Here is a 25,652-nt window from a genome sequence, read left to right on the forward strand (position 1 = left end):
CGGAAGTGATTGTCCGCGCAGTTCTTTAGGCCCCGCCTACCGGCATTCAGAACGTGGTGCCCCAGCTTTGGGGTTTTGTTGCTCTCTCCTGCAGTTGGGATGCACTGTCCTGGGCCACCACGAAGGCCCGGGCGTATTAGCGGAGACTGGAAGACTAAAGAGCTGGACCAAGTTGTGGTTCATTGCTTACAGATGATGAATTCATCGTTCATTCACTCATCGAACGAACATTCCTCAGAATCATGTTCATCAGATATTATTAAGCACCTCTGTGCCAAGCGCTGTGCTGAGTATGGGTGTTGTCCTTTCCTCATGGATGGTACAGAATAATGGTCCACTCTGAGCCTACTGCCTCTTTGGAAAGTTTGAACTGAAGTATATTGCATCCATCTATTCATCATCCATTCATTTTTGAGGTCCTACTTTGTGCATGGAGCACCTGTCTCCTCTAGAATGTGAAACCCCCAGCTATCAATAAATTTTTACCCAGCAAGGGATTGTTGTCTTCTGTAGCCGTTTTCAGTAGGGCTAAAACCTAGGACAATCCTACCACCACCACCCGCAACCACATACTTACAGAAAGAAGAAAGGGGGAGCAGAGGGAAATAGTACCGAGGGGCATGGGGGGCTGGGAGAAATAAAAGGGTACAAAAGCACAATTAAACCCTCAAGGAAGCATTGTCCCTTGAAAAAGCCCTATTTCCTGGGTGTTTTTTTGTCTCCTTGTCAACAAAAATAGTATTCTTATTGAGAGTTAAAGCCGTTTAAAAAAACAAACCAGATATTTGACAGGGTCTTGTTCCATTGACCTGTGGGAAACTTGGGACAGCGCTCTGGAGTAGTGAGAAAACGCAGGTCCTAGTCCTAACCTGCCCTGCAGCCTTGGATAAGTCACAACTACCTGAGTACCATTTTTCCAACTGGTAAATGGTACTACTATCGGCCTACTCAACTCAGGCCATTGTGGGGCCGAAGAAGACAAGCGCTTTGTAAGACCTCCCCAGAGGCAGAGTTTTGGTGTTTTGGATTTTCTGCAAGTGTACAAGTGGTAGAGAGATTTAGGAGCGCCAAAATCCTGGAGCAAGGGCCACAACCTTGGAGCAGCCAAGAGTTCCAACAGCCGCCTGGATCCTTGTCCCACCTTTTGGGGTGAGGAGTAGCGGGGGTAGTAGTATGTTTGCTTCCGGGTTTTAGGGATCTGTCAAATCTCTCTCCCCTTTAGTTGTAACCTCAAGTGTTAAACTTCCCTAGGGGCCATGGAATCAGAGGTAGTGCTCTGACCAGGAAGCCTGCTGGGTCCTGGTCCATGTTTCCACCATCTTGAGAAGAGAAACAAATACAAGTGTGTGTGCGTGACCACGGCTGGGAGTTGGCTGCCATGAGAAAGTCAGTGGGAATCAGCAGTAGCATGGGACAGGTACCATCAAAAGCGATGGAGAGTGAGCAACAAGATACTTGGCCATAAAGGTATCCCCAGATACCATCACTCCAGACAGATAAGGAATCCGACTCCCTTTTATGCCCTTTGATTTCTGACAGCTTTTAAGCTTCACACCTTTTTTCCCCTCTGCTCCACTTCTGGGAAGCTGACTTTAAACAAAACCAAAAAAAGCAAAGCCTGGGTGTGCTCTCCTTTGGCCCTGGCTGGCAGGAGGTTCCAACAGTGTGCATCCACCCCCATCCCTTAACCATAATAAAAGCCCTGAGCCAGTCTCCCTTCCTGGCTCTCTCCAGCCATCTTCCAACCAACTGGGAGGTCTTCCTTGTGGTCAGACAGCCCTGATTACATAATAAATCTCTTTAAAGACACTCATTCACGGCTGGAAAGGTACCTTTTAGGACAGTTTGCCAATACCTCTCAATAAGTATATGCATGGACTAAGCAATTCTACTTAAAAGAATTATCCTAGGGATAATGGGTCTAGGCTATAGCTCCACTGGGTTAAAATTACGTCAATTTTATTCAGCACTGTTACATATAGCACCTAGCACAATAGCTGGTATGCATGTGAGTGCTCAACAAATATTTTTCTAATGAAACGTACAATGTATTTGTATGCTCACTGCAGTTATCTGTAATATTATGGATATGACCCAAAATCCATCAATAGGGGAACTGATTAAGCATTCATGGGATGAGAAACAATGCAGCCACTATAAATCTAACCTAGAAAGACATCCGAAATATATTAAAGAGGAAGAGACTATGCAGCACAGTATGTAGAGGCTGATCCCAATTTTATTTAAAATATATGTAGTATGTACACAAGAAAAATGAGGGAAGAACACAAAGTTCTCTGGGAGTTAGAGCTATGGGTGATTTTTCATTCTATAAAAAAATTTACAAAGAACACAAATCATTTTTGATGTAACAAAAAATAAAGTTTATTTTTTCATTTAATTTTTTTTTTTTTAGAGTGGTAACAGGAGATCCTGAAGAGACTGTAGTGGGCAAGAGTAGGGCTCACAGATGAGAGAGAGGTTTTTGGGAGAGGGACGTAGGAGAATTCACTGGCCCCTGGAGTCTGGTCCTCAACTGGTAGCCCATATTCCAAAAGCAGACTTGCTTTTGAGAACTGACTTACACTAATAAGCTCAAAAAAGAAAACCATATAGAGAATACACTAAACTGAGCAAAACACTACAACTGACACACAGGGCATGTGTGTGTTTTATGACTTGTGGCCAGCACATCTATGTGGCTGACCTACAAAGGGATCAAACTATAACTGGGAAATTTTTTGATGCTATACAATGGACTCAGGAGCCCACGATGGGTACAACTTGCCACAAAGACTAAACAGGTCAAGTCCTTGTGGCATGGCACCCTCATCCCAGGGGAAGTTTTGGGTGACAAAAGCAAAACCTGGACATATGGGCTTCCTTTGCCATGCTACAGGCTGGTCATTCACTTCAGCTTAGTCTTCTTCCCGAAAAAGAATTATGTTGGTTAAATTTTGGCACACTAAGTCACACACGTCTTAATTCTACATCCATAAGGTCACACCGAATCACCTAAATTGGGATTTGGGGATTCATCAAACATTTACATAATTTCTTGGTTTCCCCCTATCTCCCATTTGATATGAATTATACTAATAGCTTCTCAGAAGGCAATCTTGTTTTCTTCATCTCTAGTTATTTTTAGAACTGTCTCATCATCATCTTTATGTATTGCCTACAAAAGGTATGAAAGGAGTAGGAAGGGAAGTCATGAGTAGGTCATATGGCTTAGGGAAAACTTCAAAGGTAAAAAACTTGAGAACTAGGTATTAGTAGAAACCAAGCACCTCCCTGAGACCACTCAGTGCTAAACACACTACATGCATTATTCATAACACGTAACTGTGGTAATACTAATCCCATTTTACAGATGAAGAAACTGAGGCTTAGAAAAAAAATAAGTAACTTGCCCCGAGTCAAATCTTGCAAAGTTGAACATGAGTAAAAAAAACAGTTATTGGGGCGGCCGAATGGCTCAGTTGGTTGGAGCACGAGCTCTGAGCAGCAGGGTTGCCGGTTCGATTCCCACATGGGCCAATGAGCTGCACCCTCCACAACTAGATTGAAGACAATGAGCTGCCACTGAGCTTCCAGAGGGATGGACGGATGGCTCAGTTGGTTAGAGTGCAAGCTCTTAACAACAAGGTTGCTGGTTCAATTCCCGCATGGGATAGTGGGCTGTGACCCCTGTACCTGGAGATTGAGGACTGGACTTGGAGCTGAGCTGCACCCTCCACAACTAGATTGAGGTCCAGTGACTTGGAGCTGATGGGCCTGGGAGAGGCGCACTGTTCCCCCATATTTCCCCAATAAAATTTAGTTTAAAAAAAAAGTTGTATTAAAAGTGTGGGTGGCCTTGAGAAACTCAAAATGAAAAGAAGAAAAATGAAAGCAGTTAGGAAGTTTTCTTTCAGGAAATTTGTGATCAGAGGGAAAAGGATGAGAGCAGAAGTGGAGCAAGACACGGCAGCGGCATCAGGTCTTTTTAAATTTAGATTGAAACCCAAGTGTGGTGACCTAGCACATACCTGCGGTGTGTCAGGGACTGGCTACACGTTTGAACTGTGCAGATAGAAGGAGAGGTAACTGCGAGGGCAACCCAGAAGTTGGGAGGGCAGCAGATTAAGAGCACACAGCTGGGTAATTAGCCTGGGTTAAAATTGGGACATTTCTTCCTTCACCTTCTTCAAACCCGTTACGATTTTTTTCAAGGCCCATTGCCAGAACTGAAAGATCAATTCTGATGTAAAAAACAGGAAATATTCTCCTCAAAAGCAATGCTAGAAAATCAGAGTTTTTATAAGTGCTTATTGTATATATACTATAGTTTTGGGGTACTAAGTGTGGGTTATTAGGTTCTTGGAATTAGCCTGGAAAATTGACACCATACATTAACACTCTATGGGAAAATGTTTTGAGTATGAAACAACTACCTTACAAACTAACTTCAGTGTGACCCAGGTATTATTATATATTGCCCGGTACCCAATTCTGGGGGAATCAAGAAAGTACATTATGAATAGTTGCTACTGCCAACTGCCTAGTAACTATGCTTTTTGAAACTAGTCACAGGATTACAGAACACCCAGGAGCAAACAAGGCTGATCTTTCTTTAAAAACAAAACAAAAAATCCTATTTAATGTTTTGCTCCAAAGACATCAATGATTCTTTGAGACAAGTGGCTGGACATTAATTTTCTCCCCAGAGCTCCCTCCCCTTTTGTACCTACCAAGGGAAAACAAAGAAGACAATCTGAAAACAACTGAAAGGATTTAAAAATTACTTACTCTTTACTTTTATTACAATAAATATTTATCAATAATAGAATTAAACAATTTTAAATTAAAACCTACTGCATTACTTTTGAGTTTCACAGCAGCAGAAATAAACATGAATCCAGTTGAAAGGGCAAGGCTTCCAGAATCCAGTGGCAAGAAACAGTCAGGTCTTGATTATCTGGGCCAACAATGGGGAACAGTAATTCTGATGATGCAAACACAATGGTGAAATGGCTGTACTCATTTGTACATCAAAGACTTGTGATGCAAAAACAATGATGGAATGCATGGCTGTACTCCATTTGTACATCAAAGACTTATCTAAGATACCACAACATTCCAGCTATGGAATTTAAGCAAGTTGTGAAGCCCCACTTTTGCAAGAGCTAGATTCCTCTCCCATCAAGCCCAGGAGCACAAGCGCTCCCAGAGCTGCCTTCTGGATAGGAGTGGGTCCCATCATCATCTAGACCCAGAAGCCTCAAGCCTGGTGGGAGCAGCTATCTTTCTCAAAAGTGGTCTTCCTGGCTCCCATAATCCCTGGTGAAAGGGAAATGGAAAGTGATATATCTCAAGGGCCTTTCTTGAGGGCTGAGATGAACTGGAAGTAGGCAAGATTGTGGCTCCAAGTAGGGAAGAGGCTTCACGGTAATGGGCTATATGCAGATTAAGTCAACATGAGTAAAGTGTAATGAGGGCTTACCACTTCGCCGATAATCAAGAGCAGACCGCATATTTATATGAATATATCATACATATATATGCACAGAGAATATATGTGTACATATTAAATATGTATATACATACACCACACATAACCAGATAAAATAAAGGCTACATTATTTACCATGAACACAGCAAGTCCTAGGCAGACCAATTACTAACATGTTCAATTAAACCACTTGAATGGGAAAATAAGATGTGCTCCTCTTCATCTACTTCCGTAACACATTCTACTTATAGCAAACCGATTCCAGTTGCTTAAGTAGTATTGTTTCTAGGTACCTGAGAAGGGATGGAACCATCCTTTTGGTTCAGAATACTACAGAAAGCAAACTGCAACTGGACCAAGCTAAACAACTCAATAATTGATTCGGCCATGATTCCTGCTACCTATTCTTAGTTACAGGGCGAAACCTTACTCAGAAAAGTATCCAATTCTTTCTCTACAATTGGGTACAAATTTAATCTATTCTATTAGATGGGAGGGAAAGGGGAGAAGGCCACAGCAGGCAGTTTACACCTCGGCAATTATTCCCGTTGCCCAGAGGAAATGTTACTTAAAAAAATTTTTTTCTTTTTTTTTTAATTTGGAGCTTATACTAAATTCTGCTTTCTTGGCACATTTCAGAATGAGTAAATCAATACATGCAGTTGGGTCTTTGTCTCCTGAACGGCTGCTCTAATGGGGTAAGTTACCTAAACAAAATAACCTACAAAACATGTTACTATTGTGAGCAGTCTTAATTAGTAGTTATTAAACTCAAGCCTGATACTGAATGATACGTTATTCAGATTTATAATGCAGTATTCATAGAAATTGTAAAATTAAAACCTGGGTAATAACATCAAGTGCTAACTAATCATGTTCCTGGTCACGAACTTACTTTTTAGATATTAAAAAGTGCTTGTCAAGAATATCAGTATCTAGAATTCATAGCGAATTGTGTATGTTTTAATAAAAAAAAAAGAAAATGAATTCTAATTTTAATTGTTACCCATAGAAACTGCTCAAGAGAAGACATTAGCCAAAGAGCCGTGAGGCACTTGGTGGCAGTTAACTACTTGTGTTTTCCATCCTATCTCTAATTTCAATATAGCATTAGATACTATATGGCCGTGATCTAATTCAAATGCGTTAAAAACAGCACCACCCTGAGTTAGCCTGGTTTTCTGAATGGTTCTGTAAGGAGTAAGACAATGTGAATGGTCTGTGGACGTTCCTAGAGAGACAAGCCCTTGTTAAAATAGTCTAAAATCAGTTCACATCCCACTTTCCATTCTGGGAACCTGGTCCTTCTGACCAAATGCGACACGACCGCCTTGCTCAGGTCACTTGTGAGAGGGCTACAAATGGCAAAACTTCTTTTGCTACCCTAAATATTAGCTCACTTAAGATCTGTCTATATAAAGAGCAGGTCCCTGTTAAAAAAATAAATAAATAAAAATCAGCCAGATTTTATCTTTTGCATATTTCTTTACCAAAGAGCAAAGCATATTACCAGCATACAGGTTAAAAAGTACGGTTACATTTATTTTGCACTGTAGAAACAATGGAAGTGAATCAGCCAATAAATCCAGTTCCCATGGCTCCACACAAGGAAGAAGTATACATATCGCCACTTTTTCGGGAAAAGTCAGACAACCATGATTTACTATATACCCTAAAGTAGCTGCCTGCCAATGTCAGTCATTTGTACCACTGTCAAACATGAAAAGTAAAATATACAAATCACATGGATTTCATAATTAATAAAAGAAAATCAGAATTTACTTAAGCTTCCTACAATGTAGAGCATCACACTTTCAAGTTTCACAGTGATTAATTTAACACTATTTTACTGTTAAAACTGTCACTTTAAATGTACATGTCAAAGCGCTCAAATGCAGCATACTAGTTAAACTTCGTCCAGAAAGGTTCAAGTACTGGCAGCTAACTTAATAAGGTTATTCACCCACAGGGCATTCAAGAAAGGGCATGCTGCCTTGCAAAGAAACCTCACAGGTTAAAGAAATTTCTAGTGTGACTTCACAAATCTCCTATAGAGTGCTCAATCAAGTCCAGAACTGGAGGTCAAGATAAAGGCCACTCAGGACACAAGAATCAACACGACCAAAAATTTCTCTATCTGGTTTTGGCCAAAGTCAAAAGCTCTAGCCTCTCAGATTTACTTTGTTCCCTCTGGCACATACATTCCTTGACTAGATAAGACATCTGAGGCAATCAAGGAGATCTGAATGTGGCAAGATCTAGCAGCAACACGGCAGGTGGGCAGTGGCTGGTTAAAAGGAAACCCAGATGAAGACTGAAGAGTTACAGACTTCTAATTAAAACACAAGGGGGAAAGCAGCCTTTGATTCTAACACCTTCAGATTATCTTTTTATTCTCCGTAGGTTATAAAAACAAAGTCTCCTTTGGAAAGCAAGGTACATTCCAAATGCTTTATGACTGACTACAAAACAAACTAATTCTTGGAAAACTAAACACATAGGAAACTTTCAAATTCACATTTGAATTTGAAATTAATGGAGGAATGACGATTTAAATTGTGACCATTTTCAACTGTGCATTACACTGAGATGATTGGGCACTAAGGGCGTTAGGCATTAAGGTGATCCCTTCTTCCCCTTAAAGTAGATATTGTGTCTGCTTTTTCCTTTGCACATCCCCCCAGTGCCCAGGCTCCAAGTCATGATCCATACTCTTGGGGTATCTATTTAGAATTTGGACCACTCGAGACGTGCACTCCTCTTCCCAATAGCTCTGTGTTAGAATAAATGACATGTTGGTGGTAGTACTGTAACATTCTGGACCCCAGTCGGCATTTAACTTTCTTTTTAAATTAGAATTAAAAGTATTTTAAACATGATATTATCAAAATTCCAAGGAAGACTATTTAGTTTTTTTATTTGGAAGTTACTCACTCTATTATCCTAAGACTAAAATCCATAAATTATATTATAATCAGTGGAGGAATGAGATTTAAATTGTGACAACTTTAAACTGTGCGTTGCACTAAGCTCATAAATATTATTAAAGGATCACAAAAGGTGGCATTAACATATTCTGTCCAGGTACTTTTAAATTTTTCTATCCCATGTCCCGCTCAAATACAGGGGAATTACTTTTTGATAAGCAAGAAGGACATTTTTCATACCATAACCTGAAAAGAAACTTCTTACAGGTCTAGGGAACTTTGGTCAGCAGAAACACAAAGCAAACCTCTGGCCTGGCTAAGGCACTCTACTCTGAAATGTACAGAAAACATGCATGGATGACCAACCATGCCACTGCTCCCCAAAAGGCAGCTCAGTGTACGCTGGGAGAAAGGCTAGGGTGTGAACTCACCCCAAAATATCATGCATAAACCTGAAATATCTTTTACACTTTGGAAATGTTATGATAATTGGTATGACATAAATGCACAGAGCTATTGTAATTAAATCTTGCTTCAGGCTTCCTATCATTATGTAACAAATGAAAGCTTTCAAGATGCACTTCAAGATGGCAGACTAAACCAAGAAAGAGTCAGCAGTACACTAAAGAAGCACAAGCTCACAGTATTCTGAAACAGTTAATTACCGTTTCACTTTTACCTCATTGACAGCCATCTTTCTTTCATCATCTATGTCAATAAAACTGAGTAGGTATAATTCTTTACCACCACAGGGAAATAAATCATAAAGTATAGGCACAAAAGAATTTTTAAATAAACCTAAGGCAACAGAAAGAGAGCAGAAACACACTTTGAGGCAAAATAGCCCCAAAATTACAGGACATGACCCTACGCCAGAAGTGCCGGGTATTTTTTTTTTTACTATACTGTACAAGGTGAAGAAAGCCTGTGGTCCAAATGTGTCATTTTTTAAAATATTTATCAGTTCCTTTTTTATATAATACAGATTAATCTCATTCTCATGTACAAAGTCAAGAAACTAGTAAAATGATTAGCCTAGAAATCTTAAAACAAAGCTTTGTTCCCAGCCCAAATTAACACTTTATCCAGTTCAATTCTAAGATGACACAGAACAAAGTATACAAAAAATTGTGTTACCTTCACTTAATTGTTTCATTCTCTGACCTCCATCATGACAACTTATTAACAAACATGCACATTTTCCTGAATCAATTTGTCACCTATTGTCAGTGTTCATTTTTGTCTCAGAGAAGGTCACCAAAAATACCTCAATCTTTACCTTTTTAAAATTGAGTACAGAATCATGAGTTAGCTCCTTGACTCTTCATTTCTAATAAACTAGATGACAATGATTAGAATTTACAAATTTAAAAATTAAAATATCAATTACATAGTTATTTTTACAAAGCAGCAGACAGAAATTTAACAAAGGAATACATTATAATTCAATTTAAAGATGGCCACATTCATAGATAAGTAATGGTTATGACGGTAATTACATATCAACACAGTGGTGCCTATTTTATCCAAGTGCAATCCATCCAAAAAAAGGGTTTAAGATACACTTTTCATTCAAGCACAAACTTCATTCAGGGGAAAATAAAAGTAGGAAGTAAATTTCACCACCACCAAAGTAAATGGAGAAAAAGTCAAAAAGAAATAAAGGAAAATATCCACATTCATGAAAAGGTGTGATCTATAAAATCATACTAAAGTCAAAGAGATTTTTATGTTTGTCAGTAAACCTCAAAAATTACTCTAAGTCATATTAAAGGGAATACGTACTCAGTAAGGCATATATATCAAAAATTTTCTTCAAGAGGGGAGGTGAGCAATTTGGGGAAGAGAGAAGTTCTCCTACATCTTTGTCCTGAATAAAATAAAAAACAGCACTCTCCCCTCCACACAAAGAGGCAGAGGGAAAGAGAAGAAGGAAAAAAGGACAAATTGAATCAGAAAACTAATTTTCTAGTGAGGTTCACAGTAGGAATTTCATAGTGAGAGGCTCAAGAGATTCCTAATCCCAAAGTAAATTTCTCTTATAAGGAAGTTTATCTATGTTCCTCACAAGTAATTATTGTTAAGACTGACACTGCCATGTGCATTCATTTTATCATAGTTCACAGGCACCAAATCTCATCAACTTGCAGCTGAGGAGGGAAAATGCCACACTTAAACAATAAACCATGCCAATGGGTGAACTACAATTACAATCCATTCTCTAAGTCTCAACAGAATATTTTTCTTTAAAAATTAAACCATTTACCTTACCAAGATCTATTCCATAACAAAGAGAGCCCGAATACTAGAGAATATATATATATATGTATGTATATATGTATATGTATATATGTATGTATAAATACATATATATATATGCTTAGCTCTCTTAGTACATTAGGACAAGGGCATTTCCATGGGAAAGAGAAAGCAGTATTTGGCAAACCTGTATAGTGTTCTGTAATCATTTGGCATCTCTTGCTGAAGGTGACTTGCTCTTACCTTTTCCCTATATTAGACATAGACTACTGATAGCTTCCACAGCCTAAAGACTTACTACTAAGTACCAAATATGAAAACATATTGTGGTTTTCTGAATGTATGAACCAAAACATCATGGAATCATGAACCTAAAATTACTAGGAACATTTTGCTGGTCTAATATACATTATGCTTAACCAAAAGGTCACATGGTTTTATAAAAAATAAAATAAGCTGGGAGTTAGTAGGTTCCAAATTCCACAAGTTCAGATTATATGTATCGTTCCTGCTGTACAAGTACCACACACACAGAGTTCCCATGTCTGTTAAGCAGATCAGTTTAGTTCAATGGTGATGGATGAAATATTTACAAGCATCTTATTTACAGTACTTCTTTCTGTAGATTACAGACCAATATTCTTTTCTTCCATTCCTAGTCAATCCGAGTTTGGTTTCCTCAATGAGAAGGGGTAAATCTGAAAATGGTTGCTCAGTTGCTTTACCTATAGAAAACCAGAACATGAGGCAGTGACAAATATGTACCTAATCATTTTTTAAAGCACACAGAATTCATCCTCTGGAGACAACAATTTACTGACACAGCGAAAATCACCAGAAATAATGAAAGATTTTTCTGAGTTAGGAGAGCTATAGAGCTAGATGGCTAAAGGAGAGTACTAGAACCCGCCTGGGACAGTTAGCACTTAAACCTGGGTCTGCCTAACTCTGTTGTTCTAGTCTTTCCAGAGCCCTCCAGACCATACAGAGTCACATCCAAATCTACTGAAGAATTATAGGGTTAGTTGACTTGGACTATCTCGTAGATCAAATATTTACGTATATTCAGCTTTTTGTAACATTTCTAGGTAATCATTCCTAATCCTGATGAAACAGCATAAAGCTAGATCTGTCAATTTTGGGAGGTTTAGGCCATATTACTTAGGGTATCCCTAGTGGATAAGCAAGGGCATGGTTATGTGCCAGTTAGTAAATATCACTTGTTTGATACTTCTTATTTCTATTCTTATTTGTATTATTTATATTTCAATAGTTCAAGGGGATGTTTTGTGGGCCTTAGCAAGTTCTACCTTCTGGCCAGAAGCTGAGGAAGCGGTAAGAGAGCACAAAGACAGACAAGATACCCCTGGAATTTCTTTCAGTTAGCTTGTATTTATTTTCTAGATTTTTAATAATAAAAATGTAGTGCTCTTGTAATTTAAAGAAATTATGTTTTGGTTTGGTTTGGTTTAATGTATGATTTTCTGAAGATATGCTTCTGAAGGGTTATAGTAAGTTAAAACAATGATGAAAGACATGGCAATTGTGTTCTACTTCATGCACATGGCTGATAAAATACCAAGATAAAGGCCTACAAGTATTGATATAAAGTATATAATGTCAAATTTGCACATACAAAAACAAACAATTACGTCTTCATATCATAATTCATAGACTTATCATTTTTTCCATAATAATTTCATCTATTTTGTTCCAACAAATGTGGGCTACTTTGGGGAGCAACACTAAGGGAAGAAAGCCTGTGTTTAGCAACATATGCAAAATATAGTTGTTATCAAGCATGACAGGTGCCCCCCATTTTAAAAACATGTCCGACAGTATATAAGTAAAGATATTTTTATTTTCAAACTGATTTACAGCAGGGTTCTTTTTAAAACAAGTGTACCAAATGCCAGCATTTTAAGAGACATAAAAATGTGAATACCCTTCTACATAACCCCACTGCGATGAAATTATCCTCAGAAAATAAAGCAAAAGAAAGAAAAAAATATTATTCCAGACTGTTCATTCCAACATTCTAACAGTGAAAATTTGGAAATAACCTAAATGATTAAAATAACTGGGTCATGATTAAGTAAACTGGGTAATTTTTAAGCCATCTCCTTGATGGAATATACTATAGCATTTAAAAATCATAATTATGAAACCATGCTAAAATATGTAAAATAATTACAAAAGAATGTTAATGTGTGATGAAAACGAAAACAAACTGCATGGTTCTGATTTTCATTTTATTATACCTGTCTTAGTTCATTTGTCCTGAAACTAGTCTCTTATTTTAGAAGAGAGTATTAAGGTTTGCAAACTACTTCTTAAATCTTTTCTCTTCTATACTTCCCCTTATTTATTATTTCTCTTGATGAGAGCTCAGGAATAGCACAGATGAAGTAAAAACCTCAAATAATGCAAAAGCCTTCCTTTAGTCTGAATTCTAACCTCCCTTACCACATTGCTTATAGAATTAGGGAGGGGAAGGAAGGGAGGCAATGCTACAAAACCAGTTTCAGTTTCCTTACAAATTATGTTAACAAGCAACAAAAAGGCTCCTAAAGCTAAAGAAGCATGTATAGAAATAAATAATCAACAAATGGGATTATCTGGTCCTATATAATTAAAAGCACAAGAGAGTTTACAATTCTATTTACCAAGAAAATGGTTTATATTTCTACCCTCTTAAAAACAAGAATTCCTTATAATAATTTTCCAGTTTTTAAATTAGTTATAGTTATTATAATGTATTCATTAGAGAAATAATATATAAAATTACACACCTGGATATTATCCAAAATTTAGAGAATGTACCAAAATTCTTCTCCAGCTACTATAATAAACAAACTTTCTTTTGAAATTTTCCCTTAACCTTCTTTCCACTATTTATAAGAACCAAATAGAACTAGTTTTGCTCTAGATTACTCACCACTCGTACTCCATAATGGATGTGGGCCAGAGTGAAAGCAGTTGTTAATGTATACAGAAGAATGCTCTCAACATAAGAGGCAACTCCGAAGTTTACCACCATGACAACCAAGAAGAGAGGAACCAGCAACCAATTCAAAGTTGGACACCTGGTATTGCTCATTTGACAAACAATCAGCTGACACTTGTAGTTAAAAAAAAAAAAAAAGGATAAAAATTTAATTAGCGAACCACTTCCAAAATTGTCACTCCAACATTTAAAAAGTGTTCAAGTACAGGAGCCAACACATTTCCATTACATTATTAAGTTCTGTAGTCTCAACTGCTCAGGGGCCAACTGGACCTCTGCCCCACTTCCAAACCCATGGACCCTCAGGCCATGTGTGTGTAAGAGTCTGGAAAATAATTTAGTAAGGATGCTGTAGAAGGTATTCTTCCACTGGGTAACAGTTTGGGTAAGAGAAATTTCTCTCAATTTTAAGAATCTTATGTTATCTGAAAAATTTCAAAACAGCCTGCCACATACCTACACACTAAATTTCTTCATGGAGATGAGATGCTACCTACAATTCAGTCATATTACCATATTAACACCTCAAAACTTCTTTGGCTCCTTTTACCTTACTCAAATACAGTTTTATTCTTTCATAGATACTTTTTATATACATAGAAGCATAAGCTCCGTGGCTAAGTAACAAAATATAAACTTATTAAGGACCTGAGCTCTTAGAGCATAGGTTTCCTGGCTATCAAGACTATCAAGCTCTTTTCTCAACTTCTACTGTGTTTCCCCGAAAATAAGACCTACCCCGAAAATAAACCCCCGTTAAGATCTCAGCCAGATGGATGCATTTAGTGCGTTATGACGATATTCCAGAAGAAGATGACATAACTGTATTTGAATAAATGTAGCTTATTGTACATGGAGAAAATAAGACATCCCCTGAAAATAAGCCCTAATGGAGCAAAAATTAATATAAGACCTGGCCTTATTTTCAGGGAAATATGGTACTTATCTCTCCTTTCTGTCTGCTCTCTTGCTACACCATAGCAGAGAAAGGGATTTTTAAAAATATGTTGTATTTATTACATAGTTTTTAAATTCCACGTTGTTGATTTAAAAAGAGAGTGGGAGGTATGTGTGTGTGTGCCATGTGTTTTCTCTCTCTCAAAAACCCTTTCAGCCTCCCTAAATGAATCATTAGATCTGCAGCCATTTAAACTACACTGTTAATAATATTTATAGTTTGAAGGGAATACATAAATTATTCCATGAATTCTTCAGCAGGCAACCAAAACAAAAAATTTAAACATGCTGTGGTTCCAAAATACTACTGCAGTCTCTAAATCCTATTGTTTCTAAAGGAAAAAATAAAATAATTTTCAGCATGTTCTGTCTTGGAGGTTATTATTGTTTCAAATCGTGGATTACAATATCTCTAAATTAAAATCTGCTTATTCTAATACTGTGTATAGTTTCTCAAATTATCCAATTCTCTCATGTATTCCTTATATAATGACTTGTCAAAGAAAGAACTCTTACTGTGATATTGGCAAAGGCTGTCCCAACCATAAAGTAGAAAACCCTAGGATGCATCTCTAAAATATCTGAAGGTGACTGGAGGATCCACGCCGTACACAAAATGAACAGCAAACATGGAGAAAAGAAGGGAACCATCGCTTCATAGACTGAATAGTGTTTCAAGGTGTTATTTTTATAACTTCTGGAAAAAAAAAAATCAAGTAATACAAAGAACGTTATTACATATAAAACTTACACTGTACTTGTATTTTATCGTTTTCAAAGTATTTTCATATTTATTCTCTTTTTATACTCACCACAATCCTATGGCATTGGTAGCACCAACATTAATTACTAACACCATTTTAACAGACAGGTTAAGTGAGGATGTGAGATTTTAAATTACACAACTTGCTACCAAGTGGCAGGGCCAGGACTAGAACTGAAGTCCTCTGACCCAGTCCCATTTTTACCTCTGGAATGAAAAGGTGAATGACCTTTGGTTTTTGTTCTATGAGATTATATTCTAATAGGGAAAATACAATGAATACAAAGTGATACTAGAAGAGGGCCTCCCAGTGCTACTATGATACAAAGTGATACGGAACTTAGAGTGCGAATAACCCACGTGGACAACTCTCAATGAGACTGCCGACAGTACACTGGTGACCAGGCGCACAGAGGGCATTCTGACATTTAGTTGTGGGCTCATCTGATCAGAGCCGCAAATTCTAGTCCTGGTTCTGCCACTGACTTTAGGCTCTTGGCCAAGATGCTGCCTCATCTTTAGAAAAGGAGGAGGAAATGACTCAATCTCTAAGGCCTTCAGAGCTCTGAATTTTATGGCTTCTATGAAAGACTGCCAGCTGCAATAAACAGAAGATTCAATAGAGATTGGCTTGACATGGAGAGGATTCTGCAAGACAGATTTGAGAGCTGAAGGATGAAGTGGGAAGTACAAAAGTAGAGGAAACAGTAGGAGCAAAAATATTGAGAAGGGAAAGAGCAGAATATATTTAGGTCACAAAAAGAAATTCAGTATGGCTGCACAAAGGTGGGGAAGTGCATAGATCAGAGAAATGTAACTCCCCACCTGAGCAACTCACCTCCCCACACACCACCCTAAGCCCAGATAGGAGTTTCTATACAGTACTGTTTGAGAAGAGTTAGCATAGGTCTAGGGGTTTGGTCCTAAACTGTACAAGCTTAGAAGTTTTTTTTGTTTGTTTTTTTTGTATTTTATGATCATGGTAAGTAAACTTAGAGATAATCAATATTCAACAGGAGCATACTCCTTCCTGGTAGATAGTTTCACTCACAAAAAAATGACAAATTAGAAAAGTGGTGAGCCCCAAACTGTAATAACACTCTAACAAAAGAACGAGTAGTTCTGTGCTATGGTTCAAGTGACTACACAAGCCACCACCGATACCCTGTATTATCCTAACCTCGCTAGATTCCAAATACAGGTTTCAGGACCTTTTCAAAATGTTCAGATTCCAAAAGGAAAAGAGATCCTAAAACTCATCTAAATAATAATTTCTAAAGGTTTTATTTCTTGACCAATTAAAAAATAAAGTACTTACCTGTAAAAGTTTAATAAACTCATTGGAAGAGTCACACATAATGCACAACCTAAAAGGAAGAAAATTTAAATTATGATTATTATTCATGAGTGACTTTTACATATAAAATATGTAATATGTTTAGACCCAATAATTTTCAGTTTCAGTTTACTTTTGTAATAAAACTAAATACTAAATACTTTTCTGAACAATATTTACAACTGGAAGGGTGGTTCAGAGCACAGACATCAAGGAGACAGACTGAACGTGAATCTTGGTTGTACCAGCAACTGGTTAAGTGACTTCAGTTAAGTTATAACCTTTCAGTGCCTCAATTTCCTCCTTTATAAAATAGAGACAATAGTAGTATCAACCCCAGAGTTTTGAGAATTAAATGAATTATTACATGTAAAGACACCTGAAACAGTACTTGGTATATAACATACTACTCAATAAGGGTTAGCTATTGGAAGAATGGTGACTAGTGGATTCTGCTGTCTCCCATTTATACTTACTTTTACCTCCCTAGCATTCTCGACTTCTTCCCCTGCCCCATACACTGACTCTTTCCCCTCAATCCTAAAAACAAGGATGGCCTTCCCAAGAAACCCTACCAATGCTTTTGCCCTCACTATTGACTATTTCCAATCATGCCAAAATTTTCTGTTGTCTTAATTCCTCAGTACTCTTTAATTCATTCTGCCTCCCATTCGGCAGAAGTTGTACCCTTGAAATTTACCAAGCTGACCTGATGAGCAAATTCAATGTCCTTTCTTCACTCTTGTCTTCTAAGAAAGATGCCTCTGTTGACTATCCACTAATTGCAATGCTTTCCTCCCCTTGCCATGTGATTCCCTTCTCCCAATGTTCCTGCTAGACACACAACCATTCCTTTGATGCCCTTTGTTGGCAAATCTACTCCCTGCGTATTCCTAACTGACATTCTACTGTGCTTCTACTCTCTCCCAGGAAAGTTTCTGTTAAGCTTTAATTACAAGCTTCCTGAAGATGACTCCAAATTCGAGTGCATACTCTTGGGCAAATCAGACAATCTCTCTGATGTTCAGACTCCACAGTTATACAATGTGAACGAGTTAAGTGATTTTCTAGTGTCCCTTGCATCTTTAAAATTCTGATTCTATGATCTATAAAGATGTAAATTCCTGATCTTTCTCTCTTTCAAACTCTAAATCAATATATGTGATACTTTCTGAACACGTCATTTGTCCACAATATATTAGCCCTAGTTCGTCACACAATATATTAGCCCTCGTTTGTGCACTCTGGACTCCTGATGACTGTACCTGGCTGGGGGTGGGAAGGTCAGTGCAGCTATGGTTGTAAGGCTCAAAGGTTGAAAAACATCCCTTCAGAACAATTATTAAGACATTTTCCTAAAATAGATGAAAAGACTATAATCTACCAAACAAAAATCTCATCTCAAAAGATAACTATCTCTGCTATTTCCAAGTCCAATTGGAACACGGTTCCCCAAGTTAGATCTTGGAATAGAAGATAAACTGTGCCCTCCATGTCCTCAGAAAATTTTAGCAGCTGACTCCATGTCAAGCTGGGAAGTGCTGAAAGGGAGCCAGGGCTAAATGAATTAATACAGAATTACCTGTAGCTCTGAGGTGTTGGAAACAGGCTGAGAGAAACTTGCAAAAGATTTGCTACCAAGAGTATTTTGTACTTTAAAACATCTTGAAATAGTTAAGTACAGTAAGGATACAGAAAAGCCTGGGCTCTATACAGACTGCCAAAAAAAATGAATGAATCTATTATTTCTTCTCTAACTGCCACTTACGGCACATTCTGTAAACAGTACTTGTTAATTTAAATACTTATCTATTAAACTCTATATAATAATAGTGATATTACTGTGAACCCACATATGCAGGCCTGCTTTTCATACTGCCATGGGAGACCCGGACTTCATAATATAAGAAACTTAATAGCTACAGAAAAATTAGAGTAGAATTCATTAAAAAAAGAATTAAATAGAATGAGATATATTCCAAGGATAACATGGTCACACAAAATATTTTGATTCCTCACATTTCTAGGCTTAGTATTAAATAGAACCACCAAGAAAAACATATCTTAAGGAAAGTGAAAAAGACAAACAAAGGGGAAATTATAATTTGTATCAAAAGATCAATGTACCTAATACATGAAGTTTCTAAAAATAAAGAAAATAGCTAACAATCCTACAGCAAAAATTGGCTAGATATATAAAAAGTATATAGAAAAAAGAAACACAAATGGTTCTTAAACACCAGAAAAGTCCTTTCATCAGAAGAGAAATGCAAATTACAACTATACCGATACATCATTTCTTACCTATCTGATTGGCAAAAATCCAAAAGTTTGACAATATACTATGATGGTGAAATTGTAAATAAACAAACACTTTCATACACAGCGGGTGGGAATTTGAAGTAAACCCATATGGAAGGGAATATGGGAATATTTTGTGAAATTACATACATTTGTCCTTTACTAACAATTCTACTTCTAGGGATTTCTTTCAAATTACCCTGACAAAAATATGAAAAGACATATATATGTATAAGACTTCACTGCAGCAATTTGTGTAACAGCAAAAAGACTGGAAATAACCCAAATGTCCACCAGTAGGAAGCTGATGGAATAAACTGTGGCACATCCACAAATGTAGCAGCAGGCAGCTGTAAGAAGGAAGGAGGAAGAGCCTTATGTATCACTATGCAGTGATCTCTAGGATATACTATTAAGCGGGTGGGGGGGGCAAGTACAGTGAAATTGTACAGCACGCTACCATTTATCTACAAAAAGGGGTGATAATCCCCACTCCCCCACACACACACACTTATATTAAGAAACAGTAAAAAAAATAAACCAGTAATTCACATCTAAGAATGGTTAACTATGAAGGAAGAGAGGATCACGGGTAGTGATAGAAGCTAGATTCCTTTGATTATACCTTGTTTTTACAGCGATTTGACTTTGTAATCATGTGAATATTTTACATCATTATAAACGAAAAATCAATTTTAAAAGAAAAAGTAATCTCTAAAAATCAAAAGTAAAATGAAACAAACTTAAATATACATATCCACAGTTGGTGGCATAGCCACAGAGTGGTAACCTTAAAATATAGTAACCTGACTGGGCATTTCTAGTAGGATAAACCATAAGGACAAATGGAACCTCAGAGAACCACAGTCTTAAACAATTTTCAGTAATCATGTTGTTGCTGCCTTTGGAACTGTACTCTGAAATTGTTGTGAGTATTTTGTAGAATAAAGTAAATTAATTATTTTCTATCATTGAAAACAAAGACGTGTCACAGTTTAAAGTATACAAATGTAAGATCAATGGGATTAAGTAAAAAATCTGTATCTTCGAATCTGATTTAAAATTATCAGTATGAATTTATGAGATATTTTATTAAAAACAAACTTTATTCCCCTAGTTATCCACTGAATGAATGAATTTCTAAGCAACGATCATCAATGTCTGTTAATTCTATTAGGTGAAGAGCTAATGCAAAACTTTGTAATAGATGGGAACAGGCATACAATATCTCAACCCTCTGATCACCATTCACATCAAAACAATAGAGAGACAACCTGATATTGTGTGCCTCCTAATGTGATGAATTAGAAATACCGTTACCTAATAAGTATTGTTGCCAAAAAAACAAAAAACAAACTTGTATCTAACCAAGTCTATAGATCTAACTATTAGTTTACAGAAAAAAGACAAAGGAACATGTTGAATGACACAGTGAAAATATAATTAACAAAATGCATCATACAAAGAAATTTTTTTAAAAAAGGTAATCAACAGAAACAGATGTTGCACTTGGCAAACAGACTTTAAAGTAGCTATTTTAAATATGTTCAAAGAACTAAAGGAAAATATGGTGATAATGAACAACAGATAGGGACTCTCAACAGAGAAATGGGAAGAACCAAATGGAAATTTTAGAGCTGAAAAGTACAACTTAAATGATAGGTTCAATGAAACATTCACAAGATAGACTTAAGATAACCATCAGAAACAATGGATGCCCCGGGACCTTAGAATGACATATTCAAAGTGGTAAAAGAAAAAGTAAAGGCAAAATCAAGATATTTTCACATAAACAAAAACTGAGAAGACACACTGCTACCAGACCTGCACTTTAAGAAATGCTAAAGGAAGGCCTTCCGACTTCCGAGAAAGAACACCGTGTTTTAAGTCAGATGCACAGAAAGGAATGAGGTGCAGCAGAAATGACAAATATGTGAGCAAGTAGAAAAGATTATATGTCATAAAATAAACCAAGGGTTATAAGACAGTGGTGCATTTGAACCAAGATTGGCACTAGTATTGAAAACTGTAGAAGGATAGGGATTTATTACATAAAAGTATAAAGAATGGAAAGACTATAGATGTTTAAAATTTTTACTAATAAAAGGAGGGCAAAAATGCGAGGTGGAATCCTGCTTTCTATCTTGGTGGCCTGTCAGTTCTACCCAAAGAATGTAACCTTCCCTAATGGCAAACTGAAACCACTCCACCTCCTACTCCCCTTTTCTCATTCCTTGCTTCACTGGAGGCTCTAGTGCACCCCAATACTAGCACTACCAAACATTGGCAGAAACTTAGCAGCTAAGGCCCCACAGCCCTTCTATCTCTGTGTCTGCTCACATCTACTACAGGAAAAGCTACTTTATGTATTTGCAAAGAAACGTGTGTACTTTTGTTTTATTTCTGAGGGAAGAATTCAGATAAACTTATGAATTACAAAGAAAAGTAGGTGCCTATTAAAGTACCCACTTAACATTAAAAAAAATCTCACTTAGGAGGATCCCACCTTATCTTTAAATTTAACCTTTAAACGTAGAAGAATGCAGCTAACCTGCCATACATAGGACAAGTTGCTTAAATCAAAAGATTCACTATATGGTAGGAGATGAAAACCAGCTAGACTTTTCAAGGTGAAGAAATCACGGTTTACTATAGATACCAAAAAGTGAACATTGGGTGGATTACAGCAGGCTTCCTAAAATATATGTGGTCCAGAGCCACAGAAAAAGGCCCAAACCACTCCTTTTCTAAAAGTCAATGCCTAATGCACCATCTTCTCAGCTGTTTCTAAACCTTACCTAATTCCCATTTCATTACCAACGTTCACCAACAGAGTTATTTTTTTAGATAAGGAAACAGAGCAATAGCCAACAAGTATGCTTTTTTACTTCGACAAAGGTACTTAGTGCCACACCTGATGCCCCAAAATAATCCAGATTCCTCCTTTCTTGCCTCTCTCCACAGAAAACACTCTCCCCACCCAGTCAATCATCCTGTAGATACCCCCCTTGGCTAAAATCAAAAGGGAAACATTACCATTATCAAAAAACTTGACCCAGCATTCAGCGGCATAAGGACACCTGAGCTGAAGAGAGGCTCAATTTTTGGAATGGATGTATTATAAAGTAATCTTTATGTTGCATCTATTCTATTTCCTACAAACTAATACTGTTCAACTTTGAGATAAACTGAAAACCTATACCAAATGTCACCTACACATGGATCCTCCGATACAGTCTAGGTTAATATGAATAATTAGTTTACAAGGTTTGTGTTATCTATTTTGGTACTTTCTTCTGATTAGAAATACCTTGATGCTGAACAACAACAACAAAAAAACCACAAGACAAAGAAAGCTTATTTTTCCTTAATGATTAGGTTCAAATCCGACAGGGGTGTCGGGTTGTTCTGCTTGCTGCAGGACAACGGGGCGGGGGAAGGGTGTTGCTGCTTGTTATACTCAAACACTGGCTTTTATAACAAAGTGATGTTAAAACAGGCTTCAACATGGAGCTTCTTACCAATAATCATTGCAGTGAATAGGTCTCTATATAAGAAATTAAACAGGAAAGGTTCATACCAGGCCTCAACTCCCACAATCGCAGTCACTATGTAGACAAAAGAAATAGTCTGGAAGGAAAATGCAGACAAAAGCATACAGAGGCATTAACAGCTGGAAAGATCAGGGAGTCAATAACGCTTTATGTAGCATAAGTTTAATCAAACAGTTTTAGTAAAAGCAAGAGATGTGTTTAAGTTTGATATTGTGACAAGTCTCTTGACTTTAAAAATATTTTTTTCAGAGAACAATGCTATAAAATAACTAACTTCTAGACAATGCAAGCAACCGGCCATCATTTGGAACACTTTACGGCACTTCCTAAATTGGCTAAGCTGTAAGATGATTCAATTCCCCCACCCAATCACTTTCTTAATCAAGAACACTCCGACTTCTGCTTCTTTACTGGAGCCTTAGGTGCAAATGGGCACCTAAAAACAGCTGGGATTCAAAGATAGGCAGAGTTAACAGCAAGCCTATTAAGACGAAACACAGCTTGGTATTCACTGAAAAGCTGGCGACTAAGACAAAAAGCCAACAATTATATATGCATATCTTTCTTTATAAAATCAACAGTTCAAATGAAAGAATATTTATTAACATTAAGAACCTGTCCGTTTTTTGGTGTGATAATGGCATTGAGTTTATGTTTTTTAAAAAGAGCTCTTGGGCCAGCCTGGTGGCTCAGGTGGTTGGAATGTCATGCTCCTAACGCCAAGGTCGCCAGTTCGATTCCCACATGGGCCAGTGAGCTGTGCCCTCTACAGTTAAGATTGTGATCAACAGCTGGGCCTGGAGCTGGGCTGCCGTGAGTAGCCGGAGGTTGGCGTGAGTTACCATGGGCTGCTGAGTGCTGCCATGTGCTGCCATGAGTGTCCAGTAGCCAGTGTGAGCGGCCAGCAGCCGGCGAGAGCTGCTGTGAGCTGCTGTGAGGGGCCGACGACTGGTGACTGATTGCCTCAGCCAGTGGGAGCAAAAAGCTCATAATACCAGCATGGGCCAGGGAGCTGTGTCCTATACAATTAGACTGAGAAACGACGGCTTTAATCGAAGTGGGCGGGAGGAGATGCAAGGGGGGGGAGCTCTTACCATTTAGATATACAGTATAATATTTATCACATAAAGTCAGGAATTTCCTTTAAAATAATTGGGAGGGGGTGAAAAAAGGTATACATGAAACTAGACTGGCCATGTGTGGATAACTGCTGAAGCTAAGTAGCAGGTACATAAGGGTTCACTACACTATTCTCTCTACTTTTGTATGTTTGAAATTTTCCATAAATAAGTAAAAATAATATAAAATAAAAAGAATTTTTTTAAAAAACTCACATCAGTTCAAATCCAAAAAGCTTAAGGGCAATAGAGAATGATAAAAACTTCCCCCCAAGTTCATGCAACACTGAAAATTTAAGGTAAAACATATACTTACCACCTGGCTAATGTCATATCCCCATGGCAGGAAAAGAATCCCTGTGTTATACTTTTCCCAGTGGGACAGGATGAAAGAAAACAAAACAACCCACAGCAGGATATAAAGAACAAAAACACTGACACCAGACGATCCTCGTCCAAAGATGGAGTACACAGTTACAACAAAGTAAACACATGACCAACTGTCAAGGCCATGGTCAAAAAGCTCCCCTAAGGGGGTGCTGGAATTGGTTCTGCGGGCTTGCTTTCCATCTACACCATCTGCAACAAAAACATATCACAGGAAAAGGTCAATATCTGCACCAGCATGGAGAAAGTCTTCTTCAATAAACTGGAGAACAAAACAAATCAGCATATCACAGGAAAGTTAACAAACAATAGCTCCAGCCAATATTATAAAAATCTAACCTTTAATGCCTACAACTCAAAGATTTCAGAAATAAAATCTGGAATTTCTCAAAGTTTAATAAAAAAATCAAAATTTATATTACATTGAATGGTGTCAATTTTAGATCTGACAAAGAAGCAGTCTAGTTGGACTCTGAATTTCTCTAAATCTGCCTAACAACTGAGTTGTTCCACTAGCCACAAATTCTTAAGTCTCCAGGAAATAGTCAATAGTTATTCATTATTTTATCTAACCACTCCTTGCTCTAGGATCCAGAAACCCTCTGTATGTACTTCAGTCATAAGACCTATTTCATCTTGTTTGATATTACAGTCACTTCTTTATAGATACACTGCCTCCAACATTTTAAGTGCTTTCAGAAAAGGTTTGCACATAGTGTCAGTAAATGGAAGAATTAAATTTATTGAAAGTGTGTAATTTCACTATTCTTGATGTTGTGAAGATTACAAGAAGCTTAGAATAAACTAAGTTTGTGCCCTCGGGTGTATACAATTGTGAAAAGAGAAAACACATGATAATTAAAGATATGATATATCACAAACCATAAAAGGGACAGGTATAGAAAAGGGACAGGTTCTCTTCAGATAATCTAAAATGGCTTTCCAGACAAGAGGACATCTGAGTGGGGACATAAAGAATGAGATGGATTTCAGAAGATAAGAGATAAAAGAGTATGCCATTTCAAGAGGAGGGCGTGCTCTCAGCACAAACACCGAGATGGAAAAGCACATGCCATGTGCAGAGAAAGCCAAGTAGTTTAGTTTGACTAGAAACAGTATGTGAAGAGGGCAGTATAAAGAGGCTAGAAGGGAAGTGTGAGCCAATTTAAAAGTTTTAGGGAGTATGAGAAGCTACTAAAAGTATCTGAGTAGGGGAGTGACAAGAGTGACACATCCATGAAGTGCTTCAGAAATATTCACCTGACATCCGCGTAAATGACAGGCTGGAAAAGGGACACTAGTCAGCAAAAACGGAGATGGAATGCAATATGAATGAAAAGCTGGAGACAGGTGAGATATTAAGTAAGCAAAATCGACAAGGGAGCAAAAAGGTAAGAGGTGAGGCCGCAGGACCAGAAGACCATCTCCAGTTTCCCATCTGGGTAACTAAGAGAGGGGTAGAGTTAACAGAAATAAGGAAGTCAGCAGGAGCAAGACAGACAGAGAACATGCTCAGTATAATGTCAGAGGCTGAAACTGAAGTGTTAGC

At 37.5% G+C, this 25,652-nt stretch overlaps 1 protein-coding gene across 1 annotated transcript in view; it reads right to left on the reverse strand.

Moving 5' to 3' along the window:
• Positions 1-4,767: 4,767 nt before the first annotated feature.
• SELENOI (selenoprotein I) overlaps positions 4,768-25,652 on the reverse strand; it is a 39,340-nt gene continuing 18,455 nt past the window's right edge. Inside the window, exons 5-10 of the mRNA XM_019735345.3 lie at positions 24,033-24,295; positions 22,566-22,674; positions 16,726-16,774; positions 15,161-15,341; positions 13,619-13,801; positions 4,768-11,405 (exon numbers count right to left, since the gene is read on the reverse strand). Of these exons, the coding sequence (XP_019590904.2) occupies positions 11,307-11,405; positions 13,619-13,801; positions 15,161-15,341; positions 16,726-16,774; positions 22,566-22,674; positions 24,033-24,295 (884 nt within the window). The 3' untranslated portion in view covers positions 4,768-11,306. The remainder of the gene's footprint in view (positions 11,406-13,618; positions 13,802-15,160; positions 15,342-16,725; positions 16,775-22,565; positions 22,675-24,032; positions 24,296-25,652) is intronic.

This window comes from Rhinolophus sinicus, chromosome 2, assembly GCF_057876585.1.
Source record: "Rhinolophus sinicus isolate RSI-liver-muscle chromosome 2, RSI-T2T, whole genome shotgun sequence".
NCBI classification, from domain to species: domain Eukaryota; kingdom Metazoa; phylum Chordata; class Mammalia; order Chiroptera; family Rhinolophidae; genus Rhinolophus; species Rhinolophus sinicus.